Source organism: Arvicanthis niloticus, chromosome 4, assembly GCF_011762505.2.
Source record: "Arvicanthis niloticus isolate mArvNil1 chromosome 4, mArvNil1.pat.X, whole genome shotgun sequence".
In the NCBI taxonomy this organism is placed as follows: domain Eukaryota; kingdom Metazoa; phylum Chordata; class Mammalia; order Rodentia; family Muridae; genus Arvicanthis; species Arvicanthis niloticus.
The window spans coordinates 104,105,793-104,131,352 of NC_047661.1; the positions used below are offsets into that span (position 1 = coordinate 104,105,793).

A 25,560-nucleotide genomic window follows, 5' to 3' on the forward strand; every position below is an offset into this window, starting at 1 on the left:
GGACGTGTCCTACCTTTATGAACTGAGGCTTGAGATTTTTTTTTTTTTTTCTATTCCAAGTTTCCACCAGGTCTAAAGGTGGTTCCATAACTTGCTGAAGTCCTTTATGTTAATAATCTCAAAGTCTTTACAACATCTTGAAAGCTATTGCTTTTATATCCATATGAAATACAGAACCAACCTTGTACACAGTTGCTGCTCATTGCAGCTGATATGCTATAAATGGTTGTTGACTCCGAGACCAGATGTCATGGAAAATCTTGCACCATTAAGAAGCAATGGGGTGGGGAAGGAACCTGTGTATGAGAATATCAGGAGAATCTATTTAAAAACCAACCTAAACTGTGGTTTCATTGTTAGAGGATAGAGATCACTGCATAGTCTGTAGGCTAACATCAGAATTAATCTGAACATTTCTTCAGTTTTTAACATGCATTCTGCACATTGAAATGACAGGGGAATGTAATACCCAATCACCATGTACATATCTTCCCTACAAAGTGTGGTGTTTGTATGATACAAATCCACTACACATTGTCATGAGATGTAATCCGTAGCCTCATAAGAGTATTGCAAAGAGGAAGGAAGTGAGCAGGAAATGACAGTGTCCAATCAGAATGAGAGTCAGGACAGGAAGCTTGAGTTCACATTTTTTTCTGATTCTTCACTCTGCCCAATTCCTTCATGTTGCTGAGCCTGTGTTCCTGCACAGGTGGGTTGGAAGGTCTATGCTTCTGATCCTGCCTGTCACATTCATCCTAGAAGGTCAAAACAATGGGATAGTATCAAAGTCACATGGCGGAGATTCTTCCCAAGGAGGCAGCCATGCAGTCACCAATATTTGATTTGTTCTGCCTTGCTGTAACCTGGTCACAAATCCATTCTCTTCTTAGGCATTCAGAGTTTGAGCTACTCAGCAACAGACCTGTATAGTACAACATAGTTTCATGTTGAAAGTTAGGAGTGGTAGATAACCCAAAACACATGTGCCAGTCCCCACTAAATGTTTCTTTAGAAATTATTATTTAGTCAGCCTTCTGCACCCTAATGGACCATGATAGAACACTTAGTCTAACTGGCTCCCCCTCTTTTTTTAGAGTAAAAAAGAAACTCTACAGAAGTAAAATTTATGATATATATATATTTACAGTTTTATTAAAGCTCACCACTTAAAGCAATCTTACAATGAAACACTAAGAAACAGATTCCTTTGATAAAAATTAATAGCTGCTCTAACTTTTCAGCTTCCATTCCATATTCTTTCTGTTAGGTTTGCCTACATAATAGTCCCAGATGCAATGACATCTCAGTGCTTTTAATGTTAAAATGGATCCCATCCCTTGTGGGGTAGGCCTGCCTTCTCCTGTGCATAGCTGCTGCTGAACAGTCTACATGGGTGTCAGGTGAAACTCACATCTCAATGGATTCTCTCCCCCCACCCCCTTTGGATGACTCACAGGTCCTAGAGTAAGGCCTTCTAGGTTATCTCTAGCTATGAATACTGCCCCAATCATTCAGAGATCATGCATGATTAAACTCTAAGGCATCCTTTTATTCTGAATACCTAAGACTTGGTTTTCATGGGTCTTGTGCATAGACCCTTGCCCAGAAGCTTTTCAGTGTAGTGGTAAGAGTAAAAGCACATTAAATGACAAAAGAGCTTACTCACTAATGACAGTGGCATTTGTTCAAGTAACTTCTATTCCATTAGACTTTAAGGTCCTAGAAATGACCATGATGTCTTAAGTGACTGGAACTTGTTTTGTGAATGAGTCTATGGTTGGCAAATTTGATTAGATGCATCATAGCAGATGTTTCTGATATCTCCGTTCTGTGGAATGTGAAAGTTCCAAAGGAGGAGAATCAACTCTTGCCTACAGTTCAATGTACTTGGTCCAAGTTACTTATTTATGGAATTATAGGAAATTGGGTCCATTAAATTAGAAAATAGAAAGCGAGTTGATCACACATATTAGTTGTACAATTAACATTTCAGAAGTGAACAAATTTAACCTGATTCAAGACATTAGCACACTAATAAATATCCAGGGTTCCAATTTTAAACATTAAGTCATAATAAAAGTTACCTCAGCATAGAGCACTTTTGCATTCTTGAAACATATTCCTCTCAAACTCCAAATTAAAGATGTGTTTGATGTTGAGGTAGTTCAAAACCATACTTCAGTCTTGAAAAGCTACGAAGGTCCTTTTACATTTTCAGTGGTCATAACAGTAGTGAATCTGATGGCAGTGAGCGTCAATGGCCTGAAGAACTCTGGTATTTAATTAAAACTTGCTTGCTCACACTCTAATTTCTTATAGATTTAACCTAATTTCTTCTAAGTGCTGCTTATGGGTTTTGCTGTTTTGCATGGCTGGCTTAATTAATAAATACTGGTTTAGGCTGTGTTTACTCAAGTCCAAAACAACCCCACAAAATTGACAAATCTACCGAGTAGTCAACTTGATGAAAACTATGAACTTTCTTGTTTGTCAACATATAAACAAAATCATTTGGCTGATAAAGTTTTCATATTTTCAGAGAACAGTTTTGGCACTTGAAAGGGCCATTGTTTCCCAACTGTTTGGATGGAGACATAGGCTCCAAATTCACTTTTTTCCCCCAAAGCAGGGAGACTTTGAGCCAGTCTTCCATGTGCATGCCAGTCCAGTCCTATTCTTCCGGATGTCTGGGTGGGCTAGGCTTCACTGTACATAATACTCAATACTCTTTCCCTGAGCATCTCCTCACTCTGTTTCTTAAAATCCATGAGCAAATCCAGGGAAATTGAAGGCTCTGTTTCAGTGCTTATTTTCAAAATTCTAGTGTTGGTTGGGAAGCAATGGTGTAGACACAGCCTCATTCCAAGACTGATTTATCAGTCCTTGTGGAATGATCGATACCAAAGAAAAACGTGTCTAACTCACAGTATTTTAGGTGGGAGAATAAACATCTGTGTGATGTTTCAGTCACACTTTAAAAGAATGTAAATTACATAGTAAAAAAGTGGCATATAAATTTTTGTTTAAAGTTAGCTATAACATTTGGCAAACAATATACTCTTTTCGCCTTTAAGAACAAACAGATTCTTAAAGACAGCCATCTTGATACACAGTTCAGAATCAGTCTCCAAAATTTGTGCAGAAATTGTTTGGAAACATTGAGGAATCAAAATCCTTACATTTGAATCCAAACTCTTTAAAACCAAGTGGGATTTAATTTGCAGTTTCTTTTGCCAAATGTCTGTAGGTTGGTCCAACTTTAGGTATCATTTTGCCAGGTTTTCTCCTGCTGAAAATGCCTGTGCTCTGTTTAGCTTTTAAGTCCTTGTCATTGGCCAAGTGTGCACCTTGAGTGGTCCTTGAAGGCATGTGAGCAGGTGAACACAGCAGCCCTACTAACTGCATCCTTCCCTGTTGCCTTTGCAGTGCCCAATGAGTCTGTCTGAAGCCTGCAGACATGATTGCTCTCTACTGTTTTTTAACCATCCTTTTCCTGGGATTTAGGAATGGAAATGTCCAGGAGAGACAACCGTGCATGGGTTTTGCTTCCCAACCCCCTCCCCTGCCCCGCCCTGTTTAATCTTGTACAAATGTTGACAATTTTAAGTAGTCACTTAAAATAGTCTCTCTCTCTCTCTCTCTCTCTCTCTCTCTCTTTCTCCTTTCTAAATAAAGCCTGAGAATTTGCTTTTAGCTAGCAAATCCAAAGGAGCAGCTGTGAAACTGGCAGACTTCGGCTTAGCCATAGAAGTTCAAGGCGACCAGCAGGCGTGGTTTGGTAAGTAGGGCTACTCTCCTTCCTGCTATTGTGCCCTCCCAGCCTGGAACTCCTGGTTCCTTACAGTCAGTCTCTAGCCACACAGGAAGGGTCCTCTAGCAGTGTCTTCACTAATTTTAACACATTGGACCTGATGTTAAATTGATGTTAAATTGTCTATAATGAGAAAATAGCGTAAGAAAAAAAAAATTGAGAAAACAAGATCTTTCAGACTTTGAAAAATAGTTTGTGGTAACATGGATTTCGTTCTAAGAATTAACAGCAGGGCTCAAGTGTGCAATATGACCTCCATATGTGTGTGGTGGATGCATGTACTCTCCTTATAGTAATAATAAATAATATTTTAAAGTTTGATCCAGAGATGACAGCACATGTTTATAACCCCCACAACTAGGGAGAAAGAGACAGTCAGCAGTATCATGGGGCTCGCTGACTGGTCAGCCTTGCCTCCTGAGTGAGCTCCAGACCACTGAGAGACCCTGTCTCAGAGATAAAATGGATAGTACCTGGGAACCTGCACCAGAAGTTGTCCTCTGGAATACACATACTCGTGCATTTCACTCTCATTTTTAGTCCCATGTACTTGGATCCTTCTATCTATTTTTCACTCTCTAACCCTGATGTCTTTGAATACTGGGTACAACTGTGAGAACTGACATTCTATGGAGCCCATTTGATAAAATTATAAAAATTAAAATGAGACAAAGGAGCACAAAGGTATACACATATATCCCATTTCTCCTAAGGAACTGGATGGAAAAGGTATCTTCAGTAGGTTTTTAACATTTTGTTGCTTCTGGGGCAGCAGAGGCTCACTACCCTGATCTTACCTCATGGAAGAATTACTTTACTTAGTGACCATTATGGGTCTCACTTTAAATATTAAATGGGGAAGAAAATCTATTAGATATATTTCCAACAGTTGTCTTTGTTTCTGTTTTAATATTCCTGTTTGTTCTTTGGAGTAAAAGCCATCTTATCCCGGGAGACAGAGCGTTCTTATTGACATCGATAGTATATATATATATATATATATATATATATATATATATATATATATCAGTCCTACATTCCTAGGAGCTAAATCTCCTGATGAAGAAGACCTTGCCTACTGTGCCTCCAGCAAGCTATACTCACAATGTATGGTTTTCTGAAATCTATACACTTGGATGTATGATTCAGACTAGAGTCAACTGACAGTTTAAGTAATAGGGTTCTAAGTAAGAATAAGAATGATAGATAGCATTTTTTTGACATTTTAGCCTCAGGGTAAGGGTTCATATATTTTATATTTGTCTTTATTTGTTTATTCGGGCTCTCACTGTGTAGACCAGGCTGGTCTTGAAATCACAATCCTATGATCTCTGTTCCCCAAATGCTTGCATTTTATACATGTGTGCTACCATCCTTAGCCTGATCTTTCCATTTCTTATTGTTATGGAATAATTTTTTCTATGTCTTTTCCAAAGAGAAAGTCATTAACTCTCCTGTTTTTGGCCATCTACTATGACTAGGTTACTTAAGACAAATGGAAGTTTACTAGTTTTTAATCATGGTCTACATGGATTGCATATGAAAGGCTGAAACTGAGTGAGACAAATATAGACATCTAATGAGAATGATGATGGAGCAAAGCCAAGACTCAAATATTAGCATCATTACAAGAACGAGAGGATTACTTCCAAGAGACCTTAAAGGGGCTTGTCGGCCAAGTGCTCAGAACAAAAGCACATTGGATGAGAAGGATCTGGATCTGAAAGCACACTGGTCTTCCTTGGAACTGTACATGAGTTTTCGTTAGATTCTCTGTGTGTCATTCATGAAGCCTTGGGAGAAGGGTGGTGAGAGTAGAGAGGGTGTACATGGTATACAGTATTCCAGGGAAAAGGAAAGCCTCTTGCAGCAATTGTACCTGCCCCTACGTTTCAGTGACACCACATTATGCCCTCAGGTAATCCTTGACCTTCAGGTGGTGGAACCTCAATGGATTAATGATAAGCCTTGTAAAACTTAAGCTGTCCAGAGAGACCCTGCCTTGGAGTCCTTTCTCGTGGTTGACCACATCCTTTCAAACAGAGGAGGAGAAGAGTAACAAAATGAATGAGGATTAGACAAAAATAAAATAAAATCATTGGCTTGTGTTTAATCTAATTTTGCTAGAGAAGTAGCTCCGTCACACACCTTCTTTCTTGTATGTCTGTTTTGTGGTGTTTTTTTTTTTTCCCTGTAGTAAGTATAAGTTCATTGTAGCTATGAGGAATGATTCGTTTGTTGGATGCTTAGCTTCCCAGTAAGTAAACATGGTAACTCATCATTAGTTATTAGTTTATGGTTGGAGGAACCTCCGCTTGAATGTTCTTTTAAAGAGACTTTCCATTTTTGCCTTTTAAAGGAACATTTTCAAATGAAAATGACTACCTTTGTTATTTTTAAATATTCTTCATTTGAAAACTCATTTTCAGAAGTAGAAATATTTTCTACTGGGGTCTAGTTACAGATTGTGTTGTTGCTTAAGCATTCCTTATTGGATTCTAAACTGTTTTGTACAATAACAAGGTTTTCTTTGCCATCCACCCCCTCACTCTGGCTTCTGGAGTTGGAGGTTTTGTTGGTCAATATTCAGTGGTGATTCATCTGAATGTCCCTGGGTCTCCACTTAGTTGCCAGCTATGAATACACCCTGGTTATTTATTAGTACACATTGAACTGATATTTTTCTGGGCTTATTTCTTCTCAGAATGAGTTCTTCAGTTACTGGTAGTCCAATCCCTACCCTCATGACCCTATACTCAAATGATACTTCTTTTAAAATATATTTTCTGAATTTTTTCTTTTGATTTGTCTTAGTATGTACTTGGTCAGTCCACCTCTTTTATAGGTGACTTTCATAAGCATTTCGGTGTCACCTTTTGCAAAGAACTAAACTACCCTCTATTTTCTCATATTTTTTTACAGATTTAGTTTGAACTATCATATAAGTGATGTTAAAAACATGTAAAATAATCTACCCCTGTATCACAAAGACTAGATATCATAGTAGATCCAATATGTGTGTGTGTGTGTGTGTGTGTGTGTGTGTGTGTGTGTGTGTGTGTGTGCGTGTGCATACACTCTTTCAAATAAGCTACATGGTAGGACAAACAGAGCTTATCATCAGTTAAGGCCCCTAAAGCATCCTTTCTTAGTTGATCATTTTTTACTAATGCTGTCATTGCCAACCCTGACTTATGAACATCTGTTTCCCCTAGGTTTTGCTGGCACACCTGGCTATCTTTCTCCAGAAGTTCTGCGTAAAGATCCTTATGGAAAACCAGTGGATATGTGGGCATGTGGTAAGAAATCATATTTTAAAGCAAATTTTGTAATAGCCCAGTGGCTTCATCACTTTGGGCTGCAATAACAAAACACCAGGGACTGACTGGCTTAAATAACTAAAAAGTATTTGTAATGATCCTAAAAGCTGCAAAGCCTAAAGTCATGGTGCCTATAGATTTACTGTCCAGACAGAGTATACCTCTGGATTCATAGATGCCCATCTTCTGGTTTTGAGTTCATGCATGGTAAAGATTCTTCATCATAAGGACATCATAATCTGCATCATGAAAACTTTTTCCTACTAAAGACTTCATTTCTAATTTCATCACAGCAAGGTTAATGATTTCACTATGTCAAGCTGGGGAAAGACACAAATATTCTGTAGCAAGCAGTTTTGTTAGACTTGAACTCAGAGCCTTTCAAACTTTAGTCTCCTAAAAGATTCATGGAGAGGTAGGTAAAGTATATCTCATGGTTTTGATTAGGGCTGGGGTGGGCAAGTTGACATATCTAGAAGTGTTCTGGTGACACCAGTGCTTTATTTTAGAACACTGAGAACATAGATATGGAGAGCCTTATCCTGGTTATTTGCTCACACTACTGAGCCAACCAGTTTTTCTAATGAAAACTGTTTGCTTAGGACACTTGGCAAGAATTCCAAGAATGAGAGTAAATCTTGAAACTAATGAGTGAGTGAAGTCTGATTCCAGCCTTAATCTGCCAACCCTAATAAAAAAAATATCCATACAAGGAGGAGAATTGCAACATCATTTTTCATAATAACATTTTTACTTGTTGACAAATTCTTCAAATAGATGGAAGACTGAAATAAGAGGAATCCTACAGACTGCTCTCAATATTTTTTTTACTAAGGTTCTCAGCACAGCCTAGTGTTCTCAGCCTTACCCAGCCCCCTTACTACTGTCTAAAACTAAGTGTGGCCTACCGAAGTCTGGCTATGGTGTCCTGTAGGCATGTTCCAGTGCTGCGTTGGTCGGCATACCTAGAAGATGATTTTTAAATTGATTCATAGGTTCCAGAAATAACTTCTTAGATTCAGTTTTACTTTAAAAGAAATTTCTCTGTCAGAATGATATGCTATCCCATACTTCCTTCCTTGTCAGCTTTATGTCGTTAGCAACAACCTGATATTTAATGACAAACTGGGAGATTCCAGTGTGTTCTGAGTTCCCTCCATATCTAAAAAGATGGTTATAAAAATGGGCTGTATTTATAATCATGTCTGACTGCCAGCCTTTGGTTTTCACTGACTCTTAGTGTCAATGATTTTTTTTTTCCTTTTAACTGTAAAATAAAAATATTCAACCCTCACAGAATTGTGGGAGGGTCAGACAAGTCACATATTTAGAGAAAACATTTTATAGTGTGTAAAGCAGTATAAAATGTAAAGTCATCATTGTTCTGAAGGTTTTGAAATAACACTTAAAATCAAAGGCTGAGTGAGGTCTTAGATGTATCTCAAGCTCTTCCCTCTGCCTTCCTGAAGCTGTTTTGTAAAGATGAACTCCAAGGTACTTGTGAGCGAGAGCTGGTGCCAACTGCTCTTTTCTAAGTCTTAATACTAATGACATAGGTAGCTCAAACATTTCTCTTACACTAGCTCCCCACCCAGATTTGTTTCTACTGATGAACTTACAAGAAGCAGATTGGATCATGACTCAGGCTGACTGACAGTAGCAGGTCTTATGGAATATAGTCATGTTCTTGAAAACATTTTGAAATATAGTAGAGCCATGTTTTGTGAAGTATGATGACGTGTAGATAGAATGCTATGTTTAGATATTAAACTCTATAGGGACCATGTGGAAAGTTACTGGTCTGGAACAAGAGGAGAGTTAGTGAAGTATTGAGGCCAGTGTCCCAGCTCCTAAAAAGCTAGACTTGGTCACTCACTTTAAATGCTAAAGAGACTACTAAATAGAAAAGCAGAGACAGAAGATTTAATCAATGTGACCACATTGACCAGTATGAATAAAGAGGGTCCATGACCCCAAATCTGTTTTGGGGGGTGTTGTTGGTGGGATAAGTGTAGCCGGGAGCAAGCTGTAGACATGATTAAGAAGCCTCTGTCAAAGTGTGGCTTGCTTACTGTCTCAGTTCCCAGTTCAGCGATGATTGAAGAACTCTTATTTTTAGGGGACAAGTTGGTTTTCATGTACTGCTCCAGGATGCAGTCTGGCCATCAGAGATAATTGCCTCCCTTTATGGGTGGGCTGTCCTACCAGACTTTGTCGTTACTGGAATCCAAGGTATCTGAAGATTGAGGACAGTGGCTTGTATTTGTATGTCTTCAACCTTGAGGAGTCAAGTGTTACAGGTTTTTACATAGATACTCCTTGAATGATCAGCATTCCTATGAGGAATTAAACCATAGTCAGACCCAAAACAAATAACGTAGAGAAAATAAAAGGGGAGACTATGGGCATCTTTTAGTCATGTGTCTAGAAATTCACCAGAGGCCACGTGATCCATTGCTATATTCAACTAAATACTCTCATAGCACATGTTTAGGGAAATGACCACCACTGGGCACAGTTTTTTTTGTTTGTTTGTTTTGTTTTTTTTTAATTTCCTGATCGTTGTTATTTGTCTCAACTCACTGTTTGACATTTTTTGTTATGTCCTCTCAGGTGAAATGAAGGAATATTAAATTTAGTTGTAAAATGCCATCTTCTTGCTTATTATTTTTTTATTTTAGCTTATGGCTTGCTTTGAGGGTAAACTTTTCATTCATCAGCTCTTCTATCTATAGCCAATTAATTAGGTTTTATTTTTTTCCAGAAATAGATATTGGATTCTGTGGTAAGAAATGATGTTAGCTAAGTTTCTTTTTATTAAAAGAAAAAAGCAATTCCAGAGAAAGAGCTATGATTTAATGTGGTTTAGGCTGTAAACAGTCACCATAACAAGGTCTTTGTCATATAGTGGTTGACACAGAACAGTGAAGCAAACATGGATACAGAGACTAAAGGAAGACTGTACTGTAGAAGTTAGGTCTGGCTTCTTCTCCCAGTCCCATGCTCCCAGAAGTATGACTTAGACTCAAAATACATTTACCAATACCTTAGCCATATAGCTAGGCTTTTCTATTATTAGATCATAACAAATTAGCCCATTTATTCTAATCTATGCTCTGCCATGTGGCTGATTACCTGAGCTCTGGTTCCATGCATCTATTGTACCACATTTCCCCGGGGAAATCTCCCATGCCTGGCTTTATCCCCAAATCCTTTCTGCCTCCCGGATGCCCCACCTCCTATTTCCTGCCTAGAGAGGTGCCATTTCCATACAGATGTAAAGACATTCCTTCTACACTGTACACTATTAGAAACATGCACTTATCTGCACTTAGGAAATCTCAGCACCACCATTACCTTGCTTTTATGATCTCAGAGTATGGTCTGACTGCTACCTTCTCTTTAAAAGCAACCAGTCCATTAGTGAAATGTAAATATTAGACACAGAGGAAGCCAGAACATAACCCTGTGTTCTGCCATTACCAGTAGTAAATTGGTTTTAATGGTTTTCCTATATATAAAGCAGCTTCCATAAGTCCCTACTGGGATAAGCAAATGTTTATAGATGTCACTGGATGGATGGCTTCTAATAGAGTTCCTCCCATAAAAAATTTCTTAAACATAAAAGCTAGAAGGAGGGGGAGGGATCCAGTAAACATAGGCTTGCCTCTTAGAATATAATCATGCTTCTTAGGACTTTATTTGTCTTATTAAATGTCACTCTGAATGATCATGAATAACAGCATATCACTAATGGTCACAGAATGTACCATAACTTTGGCCAAACCTTTGGACTATTATGGGGCATGTTTCTTCATTTCTTGCATAGTGAACTGTGTGTATAGCCACATAACTCCAGGGAAATAGCCTTTTCATACTTCAGCTGCAATAAGTCAACATTGGGTGTTTTGTTACTCTGAAATCCCAGCCCAGTTGACAGTAAGCTGCTACTGTCAGTGCTATAGCTGCCTGACACTGGGCCACCAGTTTATCACCATCTTCAACAGTCGCCACCCAGAGGGCCTTGTGCTCAAAAATAGTCTTTAGCAAGCCCTCCTCCTTAGGATGAATGACATTTTCTTAAATGTGTGTGTGTAATTTCTTATATGTGTGTGTGTGTAATTTCCTAATTTGGTGCTTTTCAGACTGTGAACTACGCATTATACTTCAGTATGTTCTGACGTTATATCAAAACTTCAGCTTTCTGGGACATGCCCCAGAAGTATTGGATAAAACTCTGTGAGGTCATATGATCCAGCAACCCCACTACTGGGTGCATATTTAAAAGACTTGGAAGCAGAGTCTTGAAGAAATTCTGTCTACCTGTGTTCATAACAGCATTATTCACAAGAGGGTAAACGTACTTATTGACAAGTTTATCAATTAAGCACTATGACATATATACTAGTATATTATATTGTTTTAAAAAGACAGGAAACGTTCTCACATGCGCTACCAGATGGATGAATATCAAAGGAATTATATTAGTGAAATAGAAGGACAGCATAAAAACACAAACCCTGCGTGAATGTGTTCAGGTATCTGAAGTAGTTTAATTCACAAAGCCAGAAAGAGGAACGGTTTCAGTGTTAAGAGACACAAGCCTTTGGGAGAGCTGCTCTTAGCACTGTGAATCTACTTGACACCACTGAACTGCACCCTTGAAAAACCATGCATCTATTCCATGTACTACATAATGTTCTATGTTAAATGTGCTTTCCTATAAAGGACAACTGCAATAGAAAACGCCTGTCAGATAAGGCTCACAATCTTGCTTTTTTTTCCCCCAAGCTTGCCGTGTGAGTCTGATGATCTGATCGTCACACTGGGCGTAAATCCCCAAGCCAGCCAGAGGCTCCTTTAAGGCAGCAGATTTTAGGATTCATAAACAATACAGTAAAGGCTGCAGACAGTTGTCATCCACAAAGCAGCACAGAGCAGCATATGAACTGCACAGGTGGATGGATGGCTCATCTTGGAGGATGGGAGACTAAGACAGCAAAGCCAGTAGTGCTTCTAGTGAGGATGCTTTTCAGTTGCATATTGACAACATCTTACTCTTACTCTACATCTAGTGCTTTGATCTCTAAAGGAAACCAGTACTTTTCCTGAGGGCTCCACCCTTGTGAACTAGCTACCTTCTATGCCCACAAATCATCACAAAGGGTTTAGGGTTTCAACATACAAATCCTCTAAGACAACTCAGACACTCAGTTCACAATGGGCTTAGTCATCTTGGCCAGATACCCAGACCTTCTATTTGGGGCAATATTAACATTTATTATTTATCTTTGCCAATGCTATTCCTATTCCATGTCATAGACAGTTTTACCCTCTGAGAAATAACCTTTATCCTGCTAGCTTTGGGTTTTCTAGTTCCTGCCTAACCCATGATTGCTGTTTATCACTTTCATCCTAAAACCTTTAGAAGATATGGGTGAGTCGTGCGTATCCCTCTGGTTAACGGTGCATTTCCAGATCCTCCTGTAGGCGCACAGTATAGTGTGCTCTACTTAGCAAGGTGAACTAAATGTCTTGTATGGTTTCTCCTTTAACTTTACCACAGTTTCTCAGATTTCCATCATTTCTTCTTCCATGAGAGCAGGCTGTTTGATCATTCGTGTGATTATAGGCTTAATCATTGTTTCTAATATTAGCTTTCATTAAAATAAGTTTGAAATGTTCTTGATAAGGTAGGCTTTCTTCCTAATCAGTCATCAGTGCTTCTCAAAACTGATTAATCAAACATCCTCATATCTTCCAAGCACAAATTAATACATTAAACCAAAGAAAACAGAACGGCATCATTTAACAATGTTACATTAACCAATTGTGTCAAATTGCGTCACTTTTTATGCTGTTGATTTTAGGAATGTTGAAATATACCATAATGAATAAATAGCTAAGGTTACGTCATCTTACCTCCAGGTGTTCCCCTGTCCTGTGACTGTTTTATTCAAAATCTAAATATCATGTCAATATATCTGTACAGAAAAAGGACTTTATTTGTAAGTAGGGCAATAATACAACTTCCTAACAGGGCATAGCAATGGCTAGTATAACGAGTTGTCTTCACTTTTCCCCTGGCTGCTTTCTTCTTTCACAAGTTTGTTATTAGTTACCTTTAGTCTCTTAAATCTGTTTTGATATATAGGTTTCATCACGTTGTCTCTCCCTATTCATTTTCAATGTATGCGTCTCCACAGAACATGCACATCAGGTCACCCTTGGTCTTGCTATACTGTGTGTCCCTCCTATCATTTGTAGTACTAGCTGATTCACTACTCTCACTGATATCTCCATCATGGAGAGTATAGGAGCATCTTGTCATTCTAGAAGGAAAAAAAAAGTGAAAGAACACTGGGGTTTTGTCCATAAGAGCCAACATGAAGCTCATTTCCACATACCAGAGATGGAACTGTTACAAGGTTACTAAGAAAAATAGCACATTAGATTGAAATACACACATACACACACACACACAATCCTTTCTTATGATGGCAAAATCTAAGAGGCATTCTGAAATTTGGGAGACTCATAAGAGTAAAAGTGATTTCAAAAACAGGTTAATAAATGTCAAAACAAATGAGCCATTACTTGGTCTTTCCTACGTGGGCTATTCCTTAAAGTAATTAGGTAATGGAAAAAGGGGTTTTCTATTTTTAAAAGGTGAGATAGGATTAGAATACCAATTTGTAAAACATTCAGGCAATGATTAACAAAGGTCAGTTAGGTCATAAGAGACCAGTATGGGGAGGTCACATCAACACCCCTAAAATGCTCATTGTGGTGGTTAATGCTAATTGTCAACTTGACAAGATATAGAATCACTGAGGACAAACCTCCAGCTGTGCCTGTGATATCCCCATGAGTGATCATTTAAGGTAGGGTAACCCTTGGACACCCCTGTGAGAGTTCATCTAGGTTTGGTTGACTGTTGGATCCCTATGAGGAATCATCTACATCAGGCTAACCCCAAACACCCCTGGGAGGGATGATCTAGGTAAGGTTAGCCCTCAGACATCCCTATGGAGGATTATCTTGATTAGGTAATTCAGGTGAGAAGACCTACCATGGAAGAAAAGTAGCTGCAGAATACTTTGAAAGTGGTACCATCAACAAGCCCGGTAGTAACTTAACCACATAGTCTCCTTGTTTATAATCTATAAAATGCTATTAATAGCATATCTACCACGTATAGGATTAAATGAAGTAATGGCTTAAAACACATGTAAAGAACATTACTTATGAAGAAGCTTTGATGCAACATTATCGTTATGCTACAAATCCGATCGTCATTCTTTATTTTCAGAGAGCGTAAGGAGGCATAATTCAGAAGCCCGTGAACTCTAGTGAGAAAATCCAAAGAAGCTTACAGAATACTTCAATGATGCATTGACAACTCTACCTCAGTTACCTGAGAGTACTTTCTTTTGTCTTCTAAGTCTTCGAGACTGAAGCATTTTTTTATTTCTAGTATTTATGCTACAAAAAGTACATTTTCTCTAGAAGCCACTTTATCATTTATCAACATGAGATGGTGTGTGACTTTTCCTGGGGAGGTCTCTGAACAAATTTCTGCTCACCCCAAATTTTGCACCAGTGACAGATCAAGGAAGATTGCACTGTAGTCCAAATTGATGAGCCAGTTAGTTTATTGGTGTTACTTATATGAACATGGACAATTCTAAAGCATCTAAATGATGAAAGTACCACCGCACTGTGGGTGGCAACTCACATAAGCTGCAATCCTGGAACTCTCAGCTGTGAAGGCAGTTTGGCTAGTGGGACAGTCTCTTCTCCACACCAGTGCTTACTGTGTATATAACCTTGGTCAAAAAAGGACCTTGTGGATCTGTTAAGTTTTAGGAACTTCCTCAGATAAGATTTGTGAGTTGTTTTCCTCTATCTTAGAAAGCCTCCTTTCAAGATGAAAAGTTTTCATATAGAACTTCCTGGGCCTTACCAAGTCTCCCTGCAGTGTGAAGTGTTCTAGTCTTGAGGAAATTGCTGTGCAGTATATATGTAGTGTGCATTGTTAGCTCTCCCTTGGACAAAAGGCCTCCATGAGCTTCCACTTCCCAGAGAAGTAATATTAGATGTCAACTGTTTACAAAAGCCTCAGGAAAGCAAAACCTGAGTCAAAGTGGGAAATGCCTCAACTGCAAGGCTGTTCAATCATTTTGTAACAACCTAATTCCATGTTTATTGAGAAAATGTCTAAATTCACCAGACAATGTTGGGATTACAAAACAAATGTCTTTTTTTTTTCACTCCTTGCACCATAGGTGAGAACTAAAAGTATTTAAAATGAGTTTCTTTTCAACTCATCCTGGAAAAAGTAAATTTTTGTTATTGGTCATCACCATGGCCATCATGGCTATTGAATCATCTGTCCCATTAGATAATAAAAATAATATGAAAATTAAATTAATGAGCTTCAAGTCTACAACAGTACAATTTGTAAAATATATTTTCAGCCTTGGTATATAAGCCATGACGTTTTTTTTTCTTAAGATGACTATTATTTTAATTATTTTATTCCATGTTAATCACCTTCCCATCACTATGAAAAATTGCTGCAGATAATGATGGATTGACTGTGGCTTGAAGTTGTACAATTTGCAGTCCATGATATATTGGCCTCTGAAGCAGGCCTGTGGTGACCATATGGAGAACTTATGGCTAAAGCACATGGCAGAACAAAACCACTTTCCTATTGACCAGGGAGGAGGAAGAAGAGGAAGAGGAGGAGAAGGAGGAGAGGGAGGAGGAGGAGAAGAAGCAAAAAAAGTAGCAGCAGCAGCAGCAGCAACCAGAGTCCAACATATCACAGTCACTTGGAAATAGCTGTAGGCCTTACCTCTTAATAACAGCTCCCCTGGGTACCAAAACACTAATGTGTGGGCACATGGGAACATTTAAGATAAAAGTTATTATCCCACCACATGACATTATAGGTCGTTGCTGGGTTAGTATTGCCTGGGTGGTTTTGTCTGCTTGCTTGTCAGTTATAATAATCAGACCCAGCCAGGGATTCAGGCATGCTAGGCAAGCACTCGGCTGCAGATTCTCTAGCTACAGGCTAAGTCCTAAAATTCTATTTCAAACTGTATTCCAGAAGTAGGTAATAAAAGATGGGGGAGATTAGACTATTTTCATCAAAGCCATTTTATTTCAATGGTGACTTTTGTATAAATAATCTCAGACTAATAGACTGCATTAGATATCCCCCCACCAGGAGCTTCAGGAGCCAAGGAACCCTCACTCTCAGAGGGGAAACAGTCCCAAGGCATCTGCACAGAGCTTCACCTGTCTTACTCTTCTTCCTTGGCCTTTCCAGGCTTAGGGAAGCAACAAGGGTGAGGCTTACAGGTGAGGCCACAGGAACCTCAGACCTTCCTCTAGGAAAATTTGCTACAAAAGAAACAAAGACCTTGGCAGGTTAGTAGTGTGTGAAAAGTAACTAGAGGATATTTGAAGGCAAATGAGATCATAATTTTATTTTTAGAGTATATACCTATAAGGCAATATCAGGTAAAATTCACAGTCTATGAGTATAGTTTTCATTAAATATTAAATTGAATGTTGACTAACTCATAAGTGCAATTACCCTTGGGTGGGCAGGTTCTACATCTATAGACTCAACCATCATAGATCAGATATTTGGGGGGGGGGGAATCACAATTGCATCACTGAATGTACACAGACTTTTTCCTTGTCTCTAAACAATATGGCACAGCAACTCCTTTACAGCATTGTATGGCTTTTTTAGGTTAAGCAATCTGTACATTATTTCAAATACAGAGAATTGCATTGCTTAATGACTTCCACAATTCTATCAATGGGACCTGAGCATGCACATGTTGATATCTGTGAAGTGATGCTGGAGAAAGTCCCGTCTGTATACCAACCATGCTTTTAGTTACATATTTTTGCAATAAATCCTAAGTTGCATTACAACTGTTTGCTTATGACTTTGGATGTTGCATTCAGTTTCTCCCTCCTCTTTCCTCTTATTTTCCTATAATGTATGGCTCTTTGGTGATGTCTATTTGATAGAAAAGCTTTTAGTTTTAAAAATGCATTATGGAAGAGAAAATGGTTATGTCCTTTCATATGTTATCAGCATCCCAAGAGACACTGGTTTATTTAGAACATAAATTTGTAACCAGGACACTACAGTCAGCAAAGGTCCTCATTGGCAGTAGATAAGGAAGTAGATAACAAAAAGTTAAGCATCAGCCCATGTAGAATCTTATATAGAAAAATGGGAGACAAAAATGACCTTCAAAATAAAGGAGCTTTCATCTTTAGGTGTTGCCCTGCCTGCGTCTTTACAATACTTTGTTCCACAGGATAGACTGACAAGGTGTCACTGTGGAGCACATGGGAGAAAGGATGAGCTGTCATCTTCTAGAGAGGGAGGCTTTAGAACAGGACACAGTGTGTCTCTCTGAAGTCATCCCCCATGCTTCCCTCTGTCTTCATACTGTATTGGTCGGGCACATTTGACTCGTTGTTATGATCTCCTCAGGCGTCATCCTCTACATCTTGCTGGTGGGATACCCACCCTTCTGGGATGAAGATCAGCACAGACTGTATCAGCAGATCAAGGCTGGAGCTTATGATGTATGTAATAAGTACCCATGGGCTTTGGGTGACCGTTGGTTGATTTACTGCCAAGAGCAAGGATTGTTGTTGCTATTTGTTTAATAATTTGATAATCTTTCATTTATCAACTAGGGTGAGGTAAATTTGTCTTAGCATGTGAATAAAACTATATCTAGTACAAAATATACTTATATGAAAAGAAGGTTAATTATCAAAAGTAGTTAGGATAAGCATTAAGTTTAGGGAAAAGGTTTACAGTGTCAGACCACAAATTTCAAGTCATTATAGCTAGACTCAAACACATCTTTATTAATCAAAATAGGAACCATCAGAATTGTATTTTTGGCTGTGAGAAATATGTTTATATCTGTTGCATAAAAATTCATGAATTTTTAGAAAGCATTTTCGGCATCCTGTTAGATATAGAAGTGTTATCTAGATGCTTGAAGATGTTGGCCATGTGGGGAGAGGCCAGGTGGCTGTAACAGATGAATTAACACTTCATTGCCCAATTCATTCAAAGTTTGAAGTATTGTGCTATATGCAGGGGTGTTGTCATAAAGAACCAGGCAGCAGCTGTAGGGACTGCAGTTGTTGTTATACCAGGTCAATTTTCTGAGCACACTTCTCAAATGTAATGGTTTCCTGGGATTCAGGAAGCTGTGGTGGATCTGATTAGCAACAGACCAGCAAACACTGACCAGGGTCTTTTTTTGAGTGCAAATTTGGCTTTGGGAAGTGCTTTGAATCTGCTTCTTGGTCCAGCCACTGTCCAGCCAGTTGCCGTGTACTATCTACCCATCTTCAAGTCACAATATGATGGGGAAATGGTTTCTTGTTGGGTAGAATGAGACATGATGGCAATTCAAGATGATTTCTTTCTCAGGTCATCTCCTGGGACACCCACTTGCAAAATCATGGCTATCTTGCAAGCATTACTTCTAGTTAAGTGTTTTAGAAATTCACACATTAATATCTCAGACATGTTCACATCAAAGCCAGTGGATCAAATGGAAAATAAACGTGACCAACTTTATCTTGTTAGTTATTTCTTTGTTGCAGTAGACAGTGGTATGAATTAACCTAATTTTTATATAATTCAACTATAATTGAACTTATATAATGGGAAATTTTATGAAGCAATGCACTGCTTATAGAAATGAGGAATATATTTGCCTTTTCTCTGTTTGACTCTCTTTGTGTGAGTGTGTGTGTGCGTGTGTGTGTGTGTGTATGTGTGTATATTTGAAGACAGGATCTCATGTATACCAGGTTACGCTTTATCTTGCTATATATCTGAGGGTTGCCTAAAAGTCCTGATCTTTCTGCCTCTGTCTCCCTAGTGTTGAGATTAGAGGCATGTATGAACACGTCTGGCTTAGTGTCTCTATTTTTAAAAGCTCTTTACTAATTTCTATCTTTGAAGTTTCCATCACCAGAATGGGATACAGTGACACCTGAAGCCAAAGACCTCATCAACAAAATGCTGACCATCAACCCTGCCAAACGCATCACAGCCGCTGAGGCCCTGAAACACCCATGGATCTGTGTAAGTCATTTTCCCAAACACCCTGGGAGCCAAAGTGAAGAATAAACTCCTACTCATTTTTCATAGGCTTAAAATAATCTTACAGAAGAAGATAAACCCTAATGCATTTGTTGACTCGAGGTATTTAAGAAATGAATTTATAATAGTGAAAACCACCGTTGCGAGTAGCAAACACTAAACTGCACAAACTGCTAGATAAGTATTGTCTGCAGTAAGAGTTATGAGTAGTTCCCATGCCAATTATTGATAAGACTCATGAGCAGGGACTAAGAAAATGACATGAATACTTACTACATCCCAGAAGGGAAAGTTTTACAATTCTAATTCATTATCCTTAAGCAGCCTTAGAAACATATGAGGATTAGAAGCTAGAGACAGTTTTAGGGGGCAGAGGATGTCTGCAACAGTTTGACTGTCTTGTAGAAGCTCCAAGGAAAACCAGCAAAATTGTAAGGGAATCTGAAAACTTCTGTAAATTTCTAGGCTGAGGATATACTGCTAAGTAAGGGGGAAATATTCCAATAGAATGTAATGAAATGTTTATTAAAGTGATGATCTGAGAAGTTAATGATCTTCAGTCCTGTGCCTTCTATCCATCAGTGTTTGAGGTCAGTCACTAGTCGTCTTTATAAAACCATGCTTTTTTCGTAGGAGACTTTGGCAATTGAGTGCTTGCAAAGTGACTATACACATGCAGGTGCCATTAGTAAAGACTGGATGAGACTGAGACTCTTTTTTTGTCCTTTGTGTTTTAAATATCAAGTCACTCTTTCTCCTTTTCCTTTAGCAACGCTCTACTGTTGCTTCCATGATGCACAGGCAGGAGACTGTAGACTGCTTGAAGAAATTTAATGCTAGGCGGAAATTGAAGGTAAGAAATTTGACATTGCTGTGGCAGGGGTGGCAGGGGTGGCAGGGGTCGGAGGGTTAATCTGGTGAAGTGAAAACTACTGAAAGCAGAAGTCTTAGCAAAGCTTTTAACACTAAAGATCTCAATAGTTAGTCCTCCTGGATCGGAGGGAAATGGAGCATGCTCTGTAATCAAGGCCAGGATGCAAGTAGGCTGGATAGGGCAATGTGTGCTGTGGTTTCTCTCCTTAGAGGAAGCAGCTGTTCAATTTGATGATCTAAACATGGCTTAGAAAGTTAGAGTTGTCCAAACATCCTGAGAGCCACAGGGTAGGGCTTTCAGGAAACAAATAAACAAAACAAAACAAAAAAGGAGACAAATTGAACTCCCTATCAAAAATAAATAAATAAATAAATAAATAAATAAATAAATAAAACCACCAGAGATTTGTGAGCCCTACCTTGCTACATGTTTTTAGGTCAGAGCTTTGTTAGGGCCAACCTTAATCAACGTCTCTTATTTCTTTGATAGGGCGCCATCTTGACAACTATGCTGGCTACGAGAAATTTTTCAGGTATACATGTTTGAACTCTGCTCCTTGTCCACTGACCATCTCTAATCTGTGTGTGTGTGTGTGTGTGTGTGTGTGTGTGTGTGTCCTTAAAAGAATTGAGAAAGTCTAATAACTACACACACACACACACACACACACACACACAAAATGGGGAAAGAGAGATTTCTTATACTCCTGTAGCTGTCTATAGGACTCCACTCACACTGGACATCTAAGTCTCAAATGCTATGGTCACACAAGTATGATACATAAGTCTCATTTTTATTGATATTTCATAAATAACTGCGGCAGGACCTTCCCTGCCCATTGTATTCGCAGTGGAGCCCTGTCATTGGATTGAGAACAGGTAGGTGGAGCTGAGAGTTGGGAGGAAGAAGGAATGAAAGAGAGTGAGAAAGAGGAGAGAGGAGATGTTCACGTCTCTAGCAGTCTCGGGTAGTTATTCCTATCAAGGTTAGGTAATTGGGTTAACAATTCTAGTTGTGTGGGCATCTTGTGTATTGAGTGTTTGCTAATATATAAATCCATTGGATAATCTTGGAGCATTAAGAGTCTTATTTCTAATGGGTACTGGTATATCTACTGCATGGAGGTGGCAGAGTTGGCCCAGAGGCTATACTTAGAGCCATGGACTCCACAGAGCTGACCAGCAGGGGCAGCAGCCACACCAACGTTTTGCCAGCCCGTGCCACCATTAGTGCAGGAACTTAGAGTGGGAACATGGCGGACAGGCCAGGAGCTAGCTGGGAGCACTGCTTTTTTCTAATGCTGTGCTCACACAAGCATGACACATATGTCTCATTTTTATTGATATTTCTTAAATAACCATGAGGATGCTCTTTTTGTCTGGTTACTATAGGGAACTGCTATAAGAAAGAGTTTAAAATGAGTCATTTTGTAGAACCCTATTCTTACAGGCCTAATGTTTTTTCAACTAAGGTAGTGTCTTCACATTTGTTTAGACTAATTACAAGGACTAAAGCTGTCTAATGAGAAATTACAGAGAACCAGCCAAAGGGTACATGGGGATATCATCCAATAATAGTATTCCTCGAAATGATTGCATGTCGGGGTAGGGGAAAGAGAAGAAAAATGAAAAAACTTACATATGAGCTAAATTCAGCCAAGAAGTTTCTTTTCTAATAGATTATGTAAAAAGCACTAGGCATTCAAAAGTCAAATGTTGGCAAGTGCTAACCAGACATACCTGGAGTGGACTGAGGCAGCAACTAAATTACTGCCTTATTTGACAAATGTATACCCCAGGGGAAAGTCTTCAGGTGATGCATGTCTTTAATTCTAACATTCAGGAAGCAGAGGAAGTTTGAACTCTGTGAGTTCAAGGCCAGCCTGCTCTACATAGAGAGTTTTAGGCCATTCAAGGTACATAGTGAGACTCTGTTTTAACAAGAAAGAGAGAAAAAGTTGGGGGGGAGGGGGAGAAGGAAGGATGTTCTTAGAACACTTGTCAAAAATGGCATTACTTTTGTTTTGGGGTGGGGGTGTGTAGCATTCACTGACTTGCTCTGACTTTGTTTTGCTCAGTCAGGATATTAAAGTGATAATCGGGTGGCCACCATTATTCATTCTTCATTAGACATTCTTCAGTCAGTTTCTAGTTACTGTTAGACCAGTGTTCCAGAACCGTCCTTTTCCCCACTTAGTTAATAAACTGTTAGTCAAGCTATTTTGTAAAGACCTAGTAAATGTGATTGATGTTTATGTGGGTGAGCTCAATGCCAGGTCACTAAGCATTAACCAATATATATGACCTTAAACTAAACAGATATTTCATCCTGGCCCAGGATTCAGTGATTCACTAGAAATAAGAATGATTTATATAGTATATGTTGTTAACGAAGAACTTACTTTTTAAATATTTTCCAGAATTAAAATCATATATTTTGTCAAAATTTTAAATGTAACCCTTAAGTGTAAAAAAGGTCTTCATTTATAATGTTTATATCCATTTATAGATGCTTTAATTTATCTCGTGTTCCTTTTCGCCATTTTGTAAGCTAAAACCCATGACCACTATGTGGATTTTGTATTGCTTCTGAATGTTTTTGACCCATCACTTCTATGTCAACTGAATACCATGCGACACAGTTATGTCTTGTACTTCCATCATTTTGAGTAGTTCATTCATTCTATTCATTGCCAGATAGACTCTTTAAAGTAAATGTCCATAAGTATGTGGTTATAAAGTTGTTTTTATTTCTTCTTTTCTCCCTGAATGTGGAATGTATTTCTTGTGAGGTAAGGTGGTATCATACAAGGATGGCTCTGCATCTCTCAGGCCAGATTGCTGCTTTCCCTCAAACCATTGTCTTCTCTTTGCTTGCTATTGCAATCCAAATTATCCTGTTTGCTCTCTTACCTGTTAACTGCCACAAGAGTTCCCAAGAGTACTTTTTAGCTACAGGCAGACAGTACCATCACCAAGGCAACTACTGAATAACAGTCTCCGTTGATATTCTTTAATAGCTTTGTTGCTAAAGTCAGGTAAAATGAATATTTATGTCTTTTAGGTAAACTTAAAATGTTGCCAAATTGAAAACCAAAATAACACCCCAGACCAAAGAAATATCAATAAATGAAATGTTCATGTGGTTTTGTTACAGCTAGGTGTTTCATTTCAAATGTCATGCTCCGTGTGCTTAAATGACTGTATATGAACATTCAGTGGAAGTATATACTGTGAGTGTTCTACACCAGTGTACTAGTTATTATAGTTATGCTGGCTGTTCACTGTATGCGCACTCATATTTAAAAGGATGCTTTCTAGTTTTAATAGACTGAAGAAATTTGGGGATAATACAAGCAATTGCTTAAACACTCTACAAAAAGGACATTTTCTATGAGAACGAATGCCTTTAAGATTTCATTTCATTTTAGATCTGGTTCCAGATAATATGGTTTTTAACTTTTTAATTCAACAATCTTTGTTTAGGAAGCCTTTGTATTCTGATTTTGAAGTCTAAAAGAACACGGAATGCATTTTTTTTTATTACCATGTGCTAAACATTTAAAAAATTTGCTCCTGGTCAATAAGGTCCCCTCTGATTTTCTGTAGACATTTGTGTCTTCAGTCCAACTGATGTTATCTGATTTTTAAAAATACAGAGAAGACACTGGTAGCCAGAGCAAATTTTTGCGAATGAAATTTCAACCTCTGGAAAGAGGAGCTTCAATGGCAGAACTGACATGGTCACGAGACGTGATGTGGATGAACATGTAGTCGGTCTGTCAGCTGGTGTCTCGAGACTGAAATCAACTTTCTGGATTATGAAGGATAGTCCAGCGAAAGTTCCAGTATCCTTTTCGGAACCAACAGTGACATAAAGTCCAGTGTACATCTGGCAAAGTGTTCAACTTCATGCCATGAACTCTGGAAGAATTTAGTTCTAAATTTGCTGTGGCAAAACCAGAAAAGTGATACTGTATTTCAGTGTCCCGAAAGCTCTCACTCATCAGTGTGACCCTGACAATTTGGTGTGTATTGCCCGTAACTCGGCAAGAGTCCAGGAGACGATTTCTTGATTTGTCATCTCACTGTGGGTTTGTGGATAACTCTCTAAAGTGATTTTACTCTCATTTTGCAGCAGCCAAGAGTTTGTTGAAGAAACCGGATGGGGTTAAGGTAAGTTAAACAGCTCTCTTAAACTCTCTCTGACTTTCATATACTGTATCGTTTAAACATTACCTGCAAATCCCAAATCTGCATAGTTTATGTCCTTGAAAGAGGGTGCAGGCTGAAGCACGAGATAGTTTAATACACAAACATGATTATCATGTATGCTAACCAACATTTGATCTTTTTCACTTGATTATGTATTAAGCATGAAAACCAATATTTTAGATATAGTTATTATATAAAGTGAATATCCCAGTCAGCTCTGCTTCTCCACATTCACAAACCACTCTGCTGACCTAAGAACCTGCAAAACCCAAATGCTTTTCCAAGTGATTATGATGTGTACTTGAAGCCCACAAAAATGTGGGAAAAGTTTATCTGAAAAAATCAAGGCTTCAGTGACTAAGTGTTTGTGCTTAGGCAGTTTCTTTAAAACCCATGAGTTCCTCAAGTTTCAATACTAAGGATTAAAGATGTGCTTGTGGTGCTACCCTGAACAGACACTAGGAAAATCTTCCAAGGAAGACAACGACAAAAATATTTTTACTTTCTTGGATAGCGAACTAATATAATACAACTTATTCCTATCGATAATATCTTGTTTACAGTGAGCTTATTTTTAATACTGTAACTTCATATTTGCATAATAACATTTGTTATCTTCTATAAATCACCTATATGTCTTGTTAATCATTTTCTTTCTCTTCCAATGGCAGATGTGTACATTCCTCAGCAGGTCAACACTCTTGGGAATTAATCAATATTCTAAACTTTGAACTTGACCCATTCAGGTGGTCAGTTCTTACTGAGAAATGTAACATTAAAAAAAATCATTTGTTGGGTCCTAAATTCCTATGGATTCAATCCTTACCTCACCACCTGTATGGGTATGACTTGGGAATTTCCACCTATGGGGTCACTGAGCTCGCTAGATTGCCACTTCCTGTTCCTCAAGCTAAATGTATCTTCCTTCTGCTGATTTCCCTCATCAGATTTCAATAATGACAGTAGATGTCTGCCTTTTCCCTGGTATAACATTAATGAAAATATGAGGAGTTTTACATTTCTAAATGTTTCCTTCTGGATTTTTTGTACTGCTCAGTGCTGGAGAGCTCACAGGTCCAGTGGACAGTTATTTTCACTGGAAATCTGATACAAAAGCACCGTTTCTCTCCAGTCAGCCTATAAACACCTCTTCAAGA

At 38.5% G+C, this 25,560-nt stretch overlaps 1 protein-coding gene across 12 annotated transcripts in view; it reads left to right on the forward strand.

Annotated features, from left to right (window-relative positions):
* Camk2d (calcium/calmodulin dependent protein kinase II delta) overlaps positions 1–25,560 on the forward strand; it is a 246,679-nt gene that overhangs the window by 179,568 nt on the left and 41,551 nt on the right. For all 12 annotated transcript variants that reach the window (XM_034501223.2, XM_034501227.2, XM_076933223.1 and 9 more), the window contains 7 exons: positions 3,679–3,781; positions 7,030–7,113; positions 17,672–17,766; positions 19,175–19,297; positions 20,085–20,168; positions 20,679–20,721; positions 24,327–24,364. In XM_034501223.2, coding sequence (XP_034357114.1) covers positions 3,679–3,781; positions 7,030–7,113; positions 17,672–17,766; positions 19,175–19,297; positions 20,085–20,168; positions 20,679–20,721; positions 24,327–24,364 — 570 coding nt within the window. The remainder of the gene's footprint in view (positions 1–3,678; positions 3,782–7,029; positions 7,114–17,671; positions 17,767–19,174; positions 19,298–20,084; positions 20,169–20,678; positions 20,722–24,326; positions 24,365–25,560) is intronic.